The following is a 16,990-nucleotide window of genomic DNA, read 5'->3' on the forward strand; positions in this document are numbered from 1 at the left end:
GGACTGTTCTAGAAATTTCTAGAGGGCAAAACTTCCAGCCCTTATATCTTCAACAGCACGCTCTTCAGGTAAAAACGGGAACCTTCTTCATAGATGGGGGATAGAGGGCTACCACACCATATAATTCCCTTGATCGTACCGGGACTCGTTTTTGAGTTTAAGCGGCACGCACATTGTACACTTACTTTTATAATATATATTGATTATGATGGAAAAAATAAATGATGCACATTTTAATTTTCATATTTCTTATGAAGCACATTGAATTATATGATGTAATACACACACTATATGTAAAATTATTTTACAGCAGATTTGGTTGTAATTTTTATATTAATTCATCACTCAGAAATTGATTATTATTTATGAATATGATGTATTTGTGAGTAACTACTTATAATAAGGAGCTGATCAATTGTTAAATTGGTATAAATAAACATTGTGTGAATTACACACAAATTTCAAGTATATGTATAATTTTTTTACACATGTTATATTTTCTAATGTTTAAAGACACTAAAAATACAGTAGCATAAAGAGCTAATGATGTTAGAAAAAAAATGAAATCAAGTCAAAAGTCAAAATTTTTTTCATTAAAAGAAATCAAATTGAATTATATGTTCTATCTAGATAATTGTTGAGTGCAAACGCAATAAAAAGTAAACATGTAATTTAACTTATTCATCATGAAAAGTGAGATAAAATACGGAAATAACCAGTTTAAAAACTGTTAATACTATCACTTTTTTTCTTTTGGATTTATTTATTGTTTTTTCTTTGAAAAATTAAATAATTTAAAAATAATATTAAACAATAATCTATCAAAATTTTCATACAACTTTAAATCTCAACTATATGATAAAATTTTCTCATAAGATACTGAGTGAAATATCTTTACTTTTCTAAAAAAAAGGAAAGAAAAGAAAATAAATACAGTAATATCGCGACTTACGCTACCCTGACTTACGCGAACCCAGAGTTACACGATTTTCAAATCTCGTCGATTCGTCTTTTGTTTGAGCGCCACGCAACTTTTGATTACTCACTCCCCACACTATCGTTCAGCTTACATATTCAGACATGTCGCGCAGAATTGACACATAGCTACAATTTATTTTGTGTTATTTATTTCTGCATTTGTTATATCTACGGAGACTTGAGAGACTGTACTATGTCATCTAAACGAAGTAGAACTGATTCTTCTGCATCAAACAAGAAAAGAAAAACTTTATCTTTGGAGTGTAAAGTTAACATTATTAAAGACTTCGACACAAAAATGAAAATTTGTGAATTGGAAAGAAGTTTGATCTACTGGAATCGACGGTCAGAACAATTATAAAAGGTAAAGAAAAAATTCTCGAAGCTGTGAAAACTTGACAGAAGGCCTCAGTTCAATTGAAAAGGGGTTACAAATTTTAGAAAATATAGACTCCAACGAAGAGCTCATTTCTTCTACAAAACGAGAAATAAAAAATTATTAGCATGCTACGAGGAAATTTTGCAGGAGAAAAAAATCTTTGAGCTGTCAGATGAATTTGTTAGATTTTATGAAGCCTTCTACATCAAAATAACCTCAGTTTACGATTTTAATAATATAATTTGTTATACATATGTATTATCTAAGATTTTATTAAACATGTTTTTCTAACTTATTGATTTCTTTAGTCTCCGACCCCAATTAAAAATAATTTGTATGTATTTATATGTGAAATTATACCCTGACTTACGTGAATTCAACTTACGCGGTTATCTCCCGGTCCCACCTAACGCGTAAGTTCGGGGTATTACTGTACTTAGAATCCTTATATTGTGAACAAATAATTATTACACGACACAGAACAAATTTATAATCTTTTTATATTAAAGAGTAATTTTACCAACTTTACTTTAGAAGCTGAGTTCTTTAGGATAAGCTTTAATTCTTTCTCTCTCCCCCGTAGGGAATTTCGAAAAATCCCTTTTAAACGTTCTTGTGACATATCCTGTGTACCAAATTTCAACTGTTTGGGCTCTGTGCTGGGTTCAGAGCCCAAGCACAGAGTAACTGAATGACTTCAGTTACAACTTGTTATAATTGAGTTATAACTGATGAAGAGTTGTCAAAAGAAATGAATTAACTTTTCACTTATGAAATATTTAGAATATAATTGTCAATTTATAAAGTAAGTCATTCATTTATTAAATTCAATCAAAATAAGTTTATTTTATATCAAAGCATAATTCTAAATAAGAATGACTTATGACAAATGAGTCCAAGATAAATTACTATTGAAAATATTTTATTCAATTTATAAATAAATACTTGCTTCAGTTTGATCTCCACATGGTAAATGAGCTACATCTTCAGTTAATCCACAGCAATAAATTGCTTCATAATACCTAAAACATAATTTCATTAAATATAACAAACAATTTCAAAAAACATCAAAATTATTAAGAAAATTTTCAAATCTTGATCAGTCCATTAATAGCTATCAATAAAACACAGGCTAGGTATAAATTACTAGAGTTGTTTAAATGAAAAATGTTTTCAATTCTTATAATCTCTAAAACAATATAAAAATTCTACAAATAAAACAAATTTGAAACTTAAGAAAAGTCAAAAATATGCATCTTTTATTTCTAACTCTCTAATAATTTGAATAAGAACAAAATTTTTAAACAAATTAATATAACACTTATCTAATATAATTCTAACACAACCTATTATTAACATATCAAACACCTGAAAATTCAAAATAAAACCTTAAATTTCTACACCACAAATATATTACTACAGTCATACATTAATGTATTTTTTAAATTTAGTAATAAATTCATGTAGCATTATAGTATGTTTTAGTATGCTTATTTTGGTATATAATTACAAAATTTCTGTATTAATTTATACACTTAAATATATCATGATCATAATCAACTTTTCAAAAGATCAATGTTTTCAACTATAAAAATAGCATTTTAAAATTTTATTAGAGGTTTATAGATGATGTCAATTATATAAAGATCAAGAAATTTCTGTATTGAATTGAAGAGATTAAGAATTTTATTTAACAAGGAATATTTTTATTATATTATTATTGAATTTAGGCTTTGTTTATACAGTATACATACACACACAGTTTCAAAATTAACATACCCTAGTAGATTATGAAGAGAAGCTTACAGACAAAGTGTCAGAGATCAGTGTACAGGTACTCCTCACCTTACGACCTATCTGCTTAACGACCACTCGCACTTACGACCAATCGAGTTTCAACCTGCAATTCGGGGAATCCCTTTCCTCAGCTTGAGTGTCGGTCAGTGGCGAATGGTGACATGCACACTAAGCGTATTATAATAGGCTTGCTATCCGCTTTTTCAGTCAGTTTCATTCTGACAAATGATAATATGTACATATGCATGTCTTTTTATGAATAAATTTGAAGTTTGTTGCATAATTTGTATAATTTTATAACGATCCTATATTCCCGGCACATGCTCCTCACTTATCGACCAATTCGCTTAACGACGTAGTCATCGGAACGGAACTTGGTCGTAAAGTGAGGAGTACCTGTATAGTGTACTGGTTATATGCTACATAATTTTGGATCTGCAAATTACTATCAAATGGAAATTAATTGCACAATAATTAATATGCATCATCAAATCACTTTCAATGTAGCCCTACTGCACAGTTCTGTAACTCACAACTAGGTATGTTGTGAGGATTGAACTTGTTCTATTTAATATATGAAATATTTACCAGTTTATTATTATTGCTATGTTTTATTTAAATAAAACTAAAAATTACAATAAAAAACCAGTAATATGACTTATTTTTGCTATCATCTGCATATTGAGTATTAAGAAAAACAAGTTCAATCCTTACAACATACCAGTTAGTTACAGAACTATGCAGTTAGGCCTACATTAGTTGAAATAGTGATTTAGTGTCCAATACTCTGTCTACATGCTTCTCCGCACAATCTGCTATGATATATGTACTTTTGAAAAACTTTGTATATATGTATTAGAAACTTAATGCAATAAGCTAAAAATTCAAATCAATATTTAAAATTAATAATAAATATATTTAAATTATAATGTTAAAATTTTCTTTATGAATTTGAAATTATTAAATTTGACAATTTGAAGATATTACATTAACATTATTTACAATAAAACAAAAACTTTACACACACAATCAATTAAAATGAAAAATTTGCTTATATTAAATTTAAAATATTTAATGATATATAGCAGAATTTAAATAAGTTACTTAGTAAACTAAATTCTTATTTCATATATATTCACTTCATTTCACAATTTGATGTAAATATTTATTAAAACAAACATCTTCTTAATTTATTATAATTAAATTCAAGTCATTTTTATTATAATGAAATAATGAAAAAATATATATATATATATATACGAGTATCTGCTTTTGGCAAATTATTATTATTATTATTATTTTATTTTAAAAAGTGATAATTCTCCATAGATCACTGACCTAAATACAGTATGACAATTTCACGTTAGACTCAAGACAATGCTTAATATGCACAAAAACAGTGGAACAAAATTCAGAAAATGTTTATTTAACTAAAATTCATTATAAAAAAGAATCTAATAAATAATTAACAAGCTCTGTTTCTTTTATTACTCTATGTAATTTTAGCATTAGTTTATGTTAAAAAAATTTTAATTTTTTAAGAAACTTTTGCAAACACAAAGAATAATTTAATAAGTAAGAAAAACACAATTTACATCAAAACTGTCTAAAAACATCCAAAATATCTCTAGGCAAATACAGATTTTTTTTCAATTATCACAAAACAAAAAATCAAAATTGTAAAATTTCATTTATTTTTTTAAATATCAGTTTAAATCATTTTAAAAAGCTAAGTTAATAGCAATCCATAAAAAAATTTATAATAATTTAAGTATAACTTTAGTTAAACTATACTTGAATTATAGAAAACAGTATGAAGTCCAGATTGTAGGTTTTTATAGTTTTATATAGAAACAAAGATTACTAATCTTTCTAAATTTATTATTTAAAAATAAGGGAAATAATCTAAACAAATAAACTACTTTATCCAAATAACTGATAAAAAGAGACTAACATTATAAATAGAGTTCCATGTGTGAATATTATAGTAATAATCATTTAAAAACAAATAGGAATTAAAATAAATAGCACTAATGATAAATTTATATACACATACTTCTAAATATTTAAAAGAAGTTTCGATGTAAACAGATGTACAGATTTTGTTAACATTCATTGTAGCAGAAAGCAGAGACAGATAAATAAAGCAGATTTCTTGCTGGAAAAAAGGAAATGATAAAAGGACTGATATGCATAGAAAGTATTTGTTTTAATTTGCAAAATGTCATAATAATAAACATACATGAAAGTATTATCTCTTAATAAAACCTATTACTAACCGCTTAGAATTAAAAGGATGACCAAAAAGAATGTTTTCACGAAGAGATGTCTGTAATATCCATGATTGTTGTGGAACATAGGCACAGGATCCTCGAACAGCAACTTGACCATGTATTAATTTCATCTGTAAGAAATAATTAAGATAATATTTTATACATTAATTTGAATGATATTCTGTATATTTTTTATTAAGTATATAGAAAAATATAAAATTAAATCTCCTTCAGACTAATAAAAATAAAAAAATTTTATTTAATTAAATTTACTAGTAGATACCTATTTTAAAAACATTATATTCCGTAGAAGTTCTCAAAGACATTTGTATCAACTACATAGCTGTGGCAGATTTTAACCATTATTCTTATAAATATTGTAGACCATATCAATTACACAATCTCTTAACAATATTATCACATAGCTTTCAGTAATAAAAATAAAATACTACCTGTCCAAGAAGAGATAAAAGTAATGATGATTTTCCACTTCCAACAGATCCACAAATACCTATTAATTTTCCCTACATTAAAACAAAATTAAATTAATAATAAAAATTAAAATGTATGCTTAATTTGATATTAACTTGAATAATGAATATTAATATCATCAATTATACTAAAAGCAATTTTATTCCATATAATGTATAATTTCATTTAAAATTATTCAAATTCTTTCAAAAATATGGTATTGAAAATGGCATTTATATATATTTAAAATGTTTGAGTAAGTAAATAAGTGTTCACTACTTGCTTCTATGCTCAAAGGATTTTAATACAAATAGTCTAAATCTATTTAGTTATTTCATCTCATTATTATTTTTTACTTGCTTATTTCCACTTACAGTGTTATTAATTGCATAAATAAAAACTTATGATATATTACATGTAATTTAATAGCCTGTGATAGCTTTAAATTGTCCACAATACCCAACAGTTTCAAAATAATCCCTAATGTATTTATGGATAACAAAAATGAACCATAAAATGTAAAAAACTGTATTCTGATGTTTTATTGTTTAGTAACTTGCAACATGCATTAATATTTTTGTCTATGTACATACAACAAATTATTTAAAGTGTATATGATTAGAACAGAATGCAGATAAATTATTAAACATTTAATAATGAAATCTAATTTATTATAATACTTTAAAAAATTTATTCAATTAGTATAATTTTTATAACAGCTAACTTCAATTTTAAATATAATCAGTACAATTGAAATAAGAATAATTAGTTATTACTTTTTAAAATACTTTTTCATTTTATTGTAACAGCATAAGTATTTAAAATTCACACATACTTTTGGAATAATTAATGAAATGTTTCTAAGTACATGAGTTGGAGCAACTGGAGTAACTAGAGCTGTATTAGGAGATACTTCATCTTTCAAAGAATTTTCTACATCAATTACTAAGTAAAAAAACAAATTTTTATTATTAATTTTTTAAAATAATTAAAACAAATATAATTTAGAACAACACATTACAAATCAAAAGCACTTTCCCCAATATTAAAAACTATATACAGTAGAATCTGCTTATTGTGATCAGTCATTTAATGTTACCAGAATTAGCAAGACCCAAAATATACCAATAAAATTTATTATTTATTGTAACCAAAATTTTGGTTATACTTATCATTAGCTTCTGTAAATAGGCTTTTCTAAGCTTCTTTTCAAGCTAGTAGTCTCAGTAAGTGGCTGTCAACTTTCAATCATTATCAGTTGTTGTTATCAGTCTTAACCAGTGCTTTCAGTATTCAACTTTAATCATTTTAATTATTTGCTTGTAGTAAAGAATTTTAAATTGTAGAAATTTCTTACTTCAATTATATACTAGATATTGTCAAAGATAATAATGCAAAAAAAAAAAAAGCAGGCAAATAGCATTGGATGAATTTGTGTTTATTAATTATAAAATTGTTTTAAGACATTCCTTTAATGTATAGTCAATAAGATCAGAACTTCCATTAATTTTATCTTTACTTATTTTCTTTACTTAATATTCTTATTCAATCATCATTAATATAGGGAAAGCCCCAAAATAATCACTAAGTGGATTCTACCGTATTTTGCCTAAATAATCAAATCACATTACATACATGCCCATATTTAAACTTAATCACCATCTGGCAAAAATAATTTAAAAATTGAAAATATTCAGTAAATAGTCATTATTAAAGTTCTGATAAAAAAACAGATACATATTTTCAAAATGTCCTGCATTCTGTCTTCAGATATATCTTCTATCATGAAACTATCAATCTGAAGAAAGCAGAATACAAAACAAATCTTATAATTCTATTTTAGCAGTCATTAAGATTAGAAACAATTCTCCCTATGAAAAATAAATGATTAGGACGATGACAATTAACTCATATTCATACACTACAAAAACTATCATCAATGAACTGAAGATTTCAAAACAAAAATAACTGATACAAAATTAGAAAATTAAATCAAAATTAAAACAATAATTGTTTTAATTTTGATTTAATTGTCATCTTTGATTAATTTCCACTACACACAAGTTGATTAATTTCTATCATGAGTTGATTTAATTAATGTCATCTTTAATTAATTTCTATTAACTCTTTAGGACAACCCTTCAGTAATGGTGACATCATGAACAAATGCATTCTACAAATTTGCTATGATTCCAAACAATTTCTTTTTATTATGACAATAATTTATATATTAAACAGGACATATACTTGTTTAAAAAAATAAAATGAATAATACAAATTTTCCTATTTGAATGTTTTGTTAAATACCATTCAAAAAATTTGTATTTTAAGACATTTCTTTAATTGGCATTTCATTTATTTTTATTTTGTATATTTCTCTTTAATAATGTTAACACAATACTGTGTAGATCAGTCATGAGCATCCCACAAAGTCCTAATATGTAGCCTCTGGGGCTTTGGCAATGTAATTTTACACTGCTGGAAATGGAAATTTCAACATCAAGAAGTTATAATAGGTGAATGAAAATTACACAGAATATTTATCTACATAATTTATTACAATGACACCAGCTTCAAAATCACAAACCACAAGATGCATGTACAGTGGCATAGCAAATGCAAATTAGGAGTTTCCAATAGACACATGTGAAGCTGATTATAAGCTTCACATGTGATTACAGTATCACTGTGAAAAGCTGTAGTAACATTATTTACAATGTACAGAATGCTTAAAAAGCAACAACAAATTCCATATCAACAATTAACCCAGTTTTAACAGGACCACATGGTAGGCCACAAGAGAATGGATTTTCATTTTGTGAGATCATGAAAAGAATGGATCAAGACATGTCCATTTTGTGTAACTGATGGCAACAATGGTCCAGGGAAGACACTGCTACCAGAAGACCAGTGTCTGGACCCTCCTGGGCCACTGGAAGGAGAGAAGATTAGCACATAAGCAGGATTCCCTGGTCGACTGGAGAGAACCTGAGGCAGAAATTCAAGCAGCAGTGGCATTCAGTGTCTGTTCAGAATAGTCTATTGGAATGTACCCTTTGCTCCAGGTGTCCTGTGGCATATTGGCATCTCACTCCTGTCCACTGTCAGATGAACCTTCAATGGTGTCACACACGAGCCCATTGGAGAGAGGAATGGAATTATGTAGTATTCACAGACAAGAGCAGTTTCTGCCTTGGTATCATTGATGGATTTACATGGATCAAGAAGAGGCCTGAAGAATATCTGCTGGCAAGTAGCATCCATTGTCAATATACCAGTTTAACCCTAGACATCATGGTCTGGGGAGGGATTTCTTATGATAACAGGACCCCTAGTGGGTACCCTAAATACCATGACAGCAAACCAGATTTTAAATAAAAAGAACATAGATTCTGTTGCAACCAATAGCATCTACTCTAATTCTGAAGACAACCATTTTAAGATAGCTGAAAACATTTGTCTATTAAAGTATTTGTTGCTGGATTTGTGATGTTGGTGTGTGTATTTTTAAGCTACATCCAATTTTATGAGCTGTTTATTTATGCAATTTATATATTGTAGTTTTTCAATTTAAAAATTATTGTAATACAGAACTTACTAATTTTAGATGAAATATAAATTTATTTAATAATTTAATAAATTATGCAAATTTCTAACATACAAAAGTTGAATGACAAATAAAGTCTCTACTTTTATAAAATTAGTTTGGGAAGAGGTAGAATAATATGACTTATTTCAAAAAATAGTAAAAATTATTTATTTTAATCACACACACTCATTTTTCAACATAATTACTATTTATAATGGTACATTTTTTAAAATCTATTTTTATCTGAGACCTTACTTATCAATCTCAATCTTCATATTACAATAGACTTTGATAAATTTTATACACATTTTAAATCATTAAAATGGATAAAGTCTGTCAGTTTCTATCTAAAGTAATGATGCAATATCTTTGCATTTCAAAATGAAATATGCAAAATAAATTGCATTGAATAAAATACTGCAATTTTCAAGTTTACATTTTACACTTACAGTAATAACTTTCAACATATTTGACTATACAATTATTCCTATCACAATATTATTTATTTAATAATGCAGGTCTTTGAAAATGAATGACAACATAATTACAGTAATTTAAAATGGCAATTATTATCCAAGAAGTATGCAATGTACACAATTGATAGAGCAACTTTCTGAGTTTCAACTCTCATATGCATTCAAATGTCTTGTTACCTACTAGTCTTGTTGCCTCTAGAATGCACCATAAATAAAAATGGTGACCTCCACAATAGAGAAGGCATTTTGTATTCTTCTGAAACAATCAATAGAAAAACTGCCCAAGTTTCATTAACCATCTACAAATGTCTTCTTATCTACTGTCTCTAGGACACACCATAAACAAGAAAGGTAACTATGTAACAGAGAAGGCATTTTGTGTTCTGTAGTTTACAGAGTCACTCATCATTGCACAACATGAGTTTTGCAGACAAGTTCAAAGTGATCCACAATGTAACACAACATTCTTTAATGATATTGACAATTTCAAAACACAAAATGATTCCAAATTTGCAAACTGCAAAACTCAAAATGTCTTCTCTATTGTGGGGTCATCATTTTCATTTATGGTGCATCTTAGAGGCAGTAGGTAACAAGACATTTGAAGGAAGATGGGAGATGAAACTCAGAAAGTTATTCTATCAATTGGTGTACATTACATACTTCTCGGATTAACATAATTACAGTAATTTGAAATGGCATCATTCATTTTGGAAGACCCTGTATTTATCATCATAATCTATTTATTAAAATTAATTTCATATAATATTCAATATACCTTTTAAATTTATATTATTAGATTCAGAGTCTTTTCCAGTTAGAGATATTTCATTATCCCAAGTCAATGTAGCATTTGATATATATACAGCATGCTCTGGATTCACTGGTAATGTGGTGTAATTTTCTCGATCATGCAACAAAAAAATTTTCTAAAGAAGATACAAACTGATTAAAAACTATTTAAAAAAGATTTAATCTTTATTTTAATATTAGTAAATTATCATATATTTTTAAAAATTAATATTAAAATTACTAAATTAATGAAATGCATATAAGATTTCTATGTCAAACTACAAGCTAAATGAATATTTCTAAAATTTTATTTATTCTAGAATAAAAGTCTGAAACAAACTGTTTGCTTATCTGCCCTAATTTTTTAATAATAATAATAATAATGAAAATTTTATGCCATAATATGCAACATAAATGACTAATGAATAAATAAAAACATTATTAAACTGAATAATTTATATATTTTTAAATTGAAAAGGTTGTATTGAAGAAACTAAATTGCCTTTAATTCCATCACATCCAATCACCAGGAATAAAATAGTCTTCCTTTGAAGAGAGAATCTTTTTATTAGTAACCATGTCTCTATAAAATTATGTGAAAGTTTTACATAATGTTTTAACTGTTTTACAGTAAAACAGTTAAAACATTCACTGACAATAAGCCAATAATTAAAAATATACATAATTTCAATTAAAACAGTGACAGCAGTGTTTAATAAAAGGTCATCTCTGCAAAGGAAGACTGTTTTTGTTCCTGGTGATTGGATATGACTGAATTGAAGACTTTTCAGTTTTTTCTATATATTTTTAAATTGTACAACTATCATCGCCATTTTAATCAACACCCTTTCCAGTCTACTATATATACCTAAGCATTTTTATTATTGTCCAAAATGTACTTAATTATCATTTAAAGCTCTCTAATATGCTTTGGCAGTCTCAGAGGAAACTTTTTAATTAAAATAGCATGACTTCCGGTTTGCATCTGAAGTTCATATACCATTAATCAGGCCTCTTGCCCCCAAGCTTTCCATATCTGGTCTTGAATTTCATTTATCTAACATCATTCTCAAGATTAAAGAAAAACAGACAGACATGGATGGACAGACAGACAACAGTGGGAATTTATAAATCTATAATTTTTTCAAATTGCAGCTCAATAAAAAAATAGAAGAAGAAAATGAACACAAACAAAAGCCTTAGAAAAAGATCACAAGAATATAGATCTAATATCAAAAATTTATAAATACAGTGTTAGAAGTGTGCTTTATAGAAAAATATTGAAATCAAATGACAAAGTAATAATCATACAAAAATCAAGTCCATATCAGACATAGCAACATTAGCAGAAGTTACAAAACAGCAATTAAAGTGTATGCTGTAAAAAAAATCATCAATACTGAGGGGGAAAAGTACCAAAAGCCTGGCTTTGGATAATAACCCAGATCAAAACAAAAATTAAAAAAAACCCTCAGAATTATATATAAAACAAGAAAACACTCCAAGCACAGCTTTGACGTTGGACAGTTAATAGCTTCACCTCCATTTTTTTCCACTTAAATCACACTGATCCCATCAAATGATAATGCATACATACTGTGGAAAAAGGGTCTAGTCTTTGGAGGTTTGATTTCTAATAAACATCCTATTATTTTAATGAAGATTCTGAAAATGGAAGCTTCTGTAAAAGCACTGAATAAAAAGAATTACTAAATTATTTCTAAAGGTTTAAACTTGATTTGTTGATATTCAAAAACAAATCAATTTCAATGAAGAGATAATTTTTGAAAATATCTAATCTGATCATTGTTGTTCTAATATTACAATATGATTGTGTCAAATACAACAGATTGTTTGGCATTAATTAAACATTGGGTTAGTGATTTTATTTTTCATCTAAACAAATGGTTTTCAACTGATATGCTACAAACTTCTCATAGAAATGACATAAAATTTTGAAAAATAATTTTAAAGTGTTGTTTCTTTACTTGTTATTATTATTTATATGTTTTTTACATTAAAAAAAAAAACAGATATTTAATGTCACTTTTCATTTATACTTATATCATCTTTCAATGAAACATTAGTCTGTTACTGTGTCACCAAAAATTGTGCATATGCCATTAGTTCAAAAGGTTGAGAACCATTGATGTTAACTATTTCTATTTCCAATTAAATAATCAATAATAGGGTAAATCTTTACAGACTTGTAAAAATTACTTCTGGGAAGGAAAAAATAAATATTGTTACATATATCATAAGACTTTTTTTAGGATTCATTGTAATTCCCAGATTTCTATATATTCTATATTCAAAAAGTACTTAATTTATAATTAAGGATTTTTAAAAGAATTAACATCTCATTTTAATTTTATTTCCAATGCCAATTTTTATTTATAAATATTTTATGTATAAATAAAAAATAGTTTTAAAATATCTAATACAGAATTTGAGCTGATATATACCTGAAGTCTTTTAATAGCTATATTACCATTTATAGCATCCCTAATGGAAAGAGGAAGGGTCTTAATTCCATGAGCAGCTATAAAATTCACTGCAATCAAAGTAAAAGCCTGAAATAGAATTACAAAAGTTTAATTGCTATTTATCATAATAAATATTAATTTTTTATTTATAAAATTTATTTCAAATATGATATTCTAAATTTATAGCAAAAAACATTAGTTTCTGATTTCATTGTCTATAAAATAAAAAGTTGCTACTGTTATGAAATTTCACTCATTTAACACTAAAACCATTGATTATCGTATACTAATTAGAATTGCCATTGCCAGTCATTTTGATCAGTTTCAATATATATTCCTTAAAAATAATGAAAATTTTTCTTCATAAATATATTTTCACCTACATTACTTTTAGTTAAATGCAATAAAAATGTATAAATATTTGAAATTAAAACACTTTCTGTGTATTTTTTTTTTATTTAATATCTGAAACTGTATTTTATATTGATGAAATATAAAATAGTTATCGAATATTAAACATAATGCTTTATATTGATAAACAATCCTTTCTACATACAAATGCTTTATATTAACTACATATATCAGTGTTATTTTTGCATTAGCCATTTGACATGTATATTATATTTCTGGCAAATTATTTGTTTTCTGACACTACCAATTCATAACATGACCATCTTGAATCTGCTTTTACTGAGTATTTTTTTGTTGTTTGATTCAAAACTTCAATTCTGTAGTATAAATTGTTATAAAATAATGTTAAGTCAGTGTTTATGTTTATGTATAACTGTAAAACTTGAAATAAACATTTCCAGAAAGTTGTTGATTATTTAATTACACTTCATCTTTTTAAGAATAAGGAAAAATATTAAAAAACATATTTAGAATTTAATATCAACAGTAAGCAAAAACTTAATTTTCAAAACTAGTAAGATTTATTAGTCATGTACCAAACAAATTTGCATTTTACTTTAGTAGGAAACAATTGTTTGGAACAATTGTTTCATTCTTCTGTTGGTAAAAGGAGAGTGAGGCCTTACTCGAAGGTATAGCCCTAGAAAGGAGAAAGAAGAAAGGAGGGGGTCAGAAGGGGTCAGGAGGTGGGAAGGGAGGGGGGATTAGGGAATGGTAATAGAGGGGAAAAAGGAGAATGAGGGCACCTGCTGGGATCCATTTATTAAGACATAGAATTACATAATTACAATTTACAATATCTGTACATAATGACTCTTAGATGATACATCTGAACAAAAATATTGGTGCATTGGTTTGGCTTACATTTCAATTGAAGTCATAGGATGGGTGCTGAAGAGCGTTACAAAGAAGGATTAGCACCCTTTTGGAGTTATCCGAATAAGTCCTTGAAGAATGTGGTTCTTTGATGGTTGCCGTCCTTGGGTCCTGATGTTATGGAGTCTGTGATTATCCGGTGAGTTAGCTGGCATACTGTATTGAGTAGCAGTTGGAAGATGATAGTCTGCTAAATTTAGGTTGTTGATGAATTTGACGAATTTGGTGTATATGTCCTTGTCCTCGAGGAATGCGCTAAGGTGGCAAGGCCAGTTGTGCCCTTTTTGGGTAGTCAGGTCTCTCAGTTATGAACAATGATGTATGAACTTGGTGCAAGTAAATATGAGGTGGAAAGGGTCGTCCCTCTCCCTTACTAGACAGTCACAAAATCCATTTCCCTTCTTTAGAAAGCAATGTAGGTAGCACTTAAAATTGCCATGGGCTGTGAGAATCTGCAGCTCACTGAGGAAAGTGAGGCGGGACCTACTGTTGACATCTGGAAGCTGTGGGTATTTCGTCCAGTATGGCTACTGTCCCAATCATTTTGCCACCTTGACATAGTGATGGCGGTGAGTTTCTTTCTGAGGAAGGAGATGGGAACGGAGGTTTAGGAGTACTTGGAGGTTACTTTACGTGCCTTCTTTGCCACATTGTCCATTGTTTCATTTCCAATATTGCCAGAGTGACCCCTGACCCAGTAAAAGGTAATGAGAATCACACCGGCAAGGGCGCTTAATGTGTCCAGACAATTACTTATGATGGGGAGTTTACAGTTTCCTTTTTTTATCTGATGCAGTACTGTTTTGCTGTCACTTATTATGTTGATTCTTTTCCCAGTGAATTGCTGGATATTGTCGTGGATATATCAGAACGTCAAGCATGATTCCACTGATGTTCCAAACACTATTGTCAAACTTCTAAGCTTACAGGAAGGCGGCGCTGAACATCCGACGTTCATGTTTTCGTGTTGAAAACTTTGGCCACAACCTCACTATTATTTCCAAAAACATGTCACCTCCTTCAACTGATAATCATATGTCACAAATGATTAATTCTGTGATTTTTGGTTATTTAGACACTTCAAAAGCATTTACTTTTTACAGATATATTTAATTTGGAAGCTTTGAAAGATAATTTGCTTGCATCACTACAAACTAGTTGTATTTTGCCACTGAACATGTCGTTAATCAAATATAATGCTCAGAATATCAGATCAGAAAACATTAACATTGTCCATTGTAGTCTTCACTAATTTTCACTATAGCTTTTTCTTCACTTAGCTTATCCCATTTTTACATTGGGTCACTGCATTTAATGAGCCTCCTCCAAACTGCAATAAGTACAATGTTGAACAATCTAGTCTCTGTAGCATACTAACTCTTTTGTGTATATCAATAGTACAATAAAATTTACTGATTAACCTTTGCATTAATTTCCAATTCATTTTTCCTACAATTGAATTCTTAGAGATTAGAGTCAGTGATTTCTCCTTGCTTTCAGTGCTAAATTTCTTCTGGTAGTGATTTGTGAAACTATTTTTCCCATTACAATCTATATTAGATGTTCTGGAATAGTTCTTAATTAATTATTACACACACAGGCACGACTGCACGTGCGCGCACACAATTTTCATTAAAATTTCAATTTTATACATAAATAATAAAATAATAAATTTAAAACTTACCTCAGATGGCCTTAAATCATTCTTTGATAAAGTATATGCAACTATAGTAATTATAGTGGCAATATAAGGAGAAACTCCAGATATTATTGTATTTAGTACTTGTAAATATTGACATTTTTCTAGTAAACTTCGCTCTTTGGATCTAGTTTCTAGAATAAATAAAAACATTTTTACATTTAAAATTAATCTAACAAAATAGAATTAATATTTGATGTAGAAAAATACATAGTACACTACACAAAAATCTTGAAACATTAATGCTTCATAAAAGCACATATCATATTACAGAAAGCAACCATATTTAACATATTATTATTATTATTATTATTATTATTATTACATGACAATAATATTTATTTACTTATTATTATGTGTATACTTAAAACATTTTTTTTTAATTTTTTACTTACCAGTTATGTTTTTTGTCATTGGTTTTTCCCAGGCATGAAGTTTAATTAATTTGATGTAGTTTAAAAACTCTGTCATCAGGCTAACCTAAATTTATTTTCAAAAAATTAATATAATTATTAAGTGTAGCATTTACATTAACTGTAAATTATTTTAAAAACTAAAATTATCACTAAATACAATAAAATTTATAAAATATGATAATTTATAAACTGAACATAAATGTAATTCAAAATAACTTTTTTGTTACACAATCAAAATTATTAAAATGAAAATTGAAAAATGATAAATGGTACTGTTCAAATTACAATTATTTATAATTATTTTATACTTTGTTTTTATTTTTAGGCTAGTCTCTGACGTGCAATTT

At 27.4% G+C, this 16,990-nt stretch overlaps 1 protein-coding gene across 2 annotated transcripts in view; it reads right to left on the reverse strand.

Annotated features, from left to right (window-relative positions):
* The window catches only part of LOC136989034 (ATP-binding cassette sub-family C member 12-like), a 91,409-nt gene that overhangs the window by 35,916 nt on the left and 38,503 nt on the right, over positions 1-16,990 (reverse strand). Inside the window, exons 9-16 of one of the 2 annotated variants that reach the window (XM_067287080.1) lie at positions 16,623-16,707; positions 16,213-16,361; positions 13,221-13,328; positions 10,742-10,892; positions 6,734-6,843; positions 5,880-5,951; positions 5,434-5,558; positions 2,307-2,379 (exon numbers count right to left, since the gene is read on the reverse strand). In XM_067287080.1, the coding sequence (XP_067143181.1) occupies positions 2,307-2,379; positions 5,434-5,558; positions 5,880-5,951; positions 6,734-6,843; positions 10,742-10,892; positions 13,221-13,328; positions 16,213-16,361; positions 16,623-16,707 (873 nt within the window). Of the gene's footprint in view, positions 1-2,302; positions 2,380-5,433; positions 5,559-5,879; positions 5,952-6,733; positions 6,844-10,741; positions 10,893-13,220; positions 13,329-16,212; positions 16,362-16,622; positions 16,708-16,990 lie in introns of both variants that reach the window. The other variant, XM_067287081.1, reaches the window with a different exon arrangement.

The sequence above is a fragment of the Centruroides vittatus genome, unplaced genomic scaffold, assembly GCF_030686945.1.
Source record: "Centruroides vittatus isolate TY-2023 unplaced genomic scaffold, ASM3068694v2 scaffold_435, whole genome shotgun sequence".
Taxonomy (NCBI): Eukaryota; Metazoa; Arthropoda; class Arachnida; order Scorpiones; family Buthidae; genus Centruroides; species Centruroides vittatus.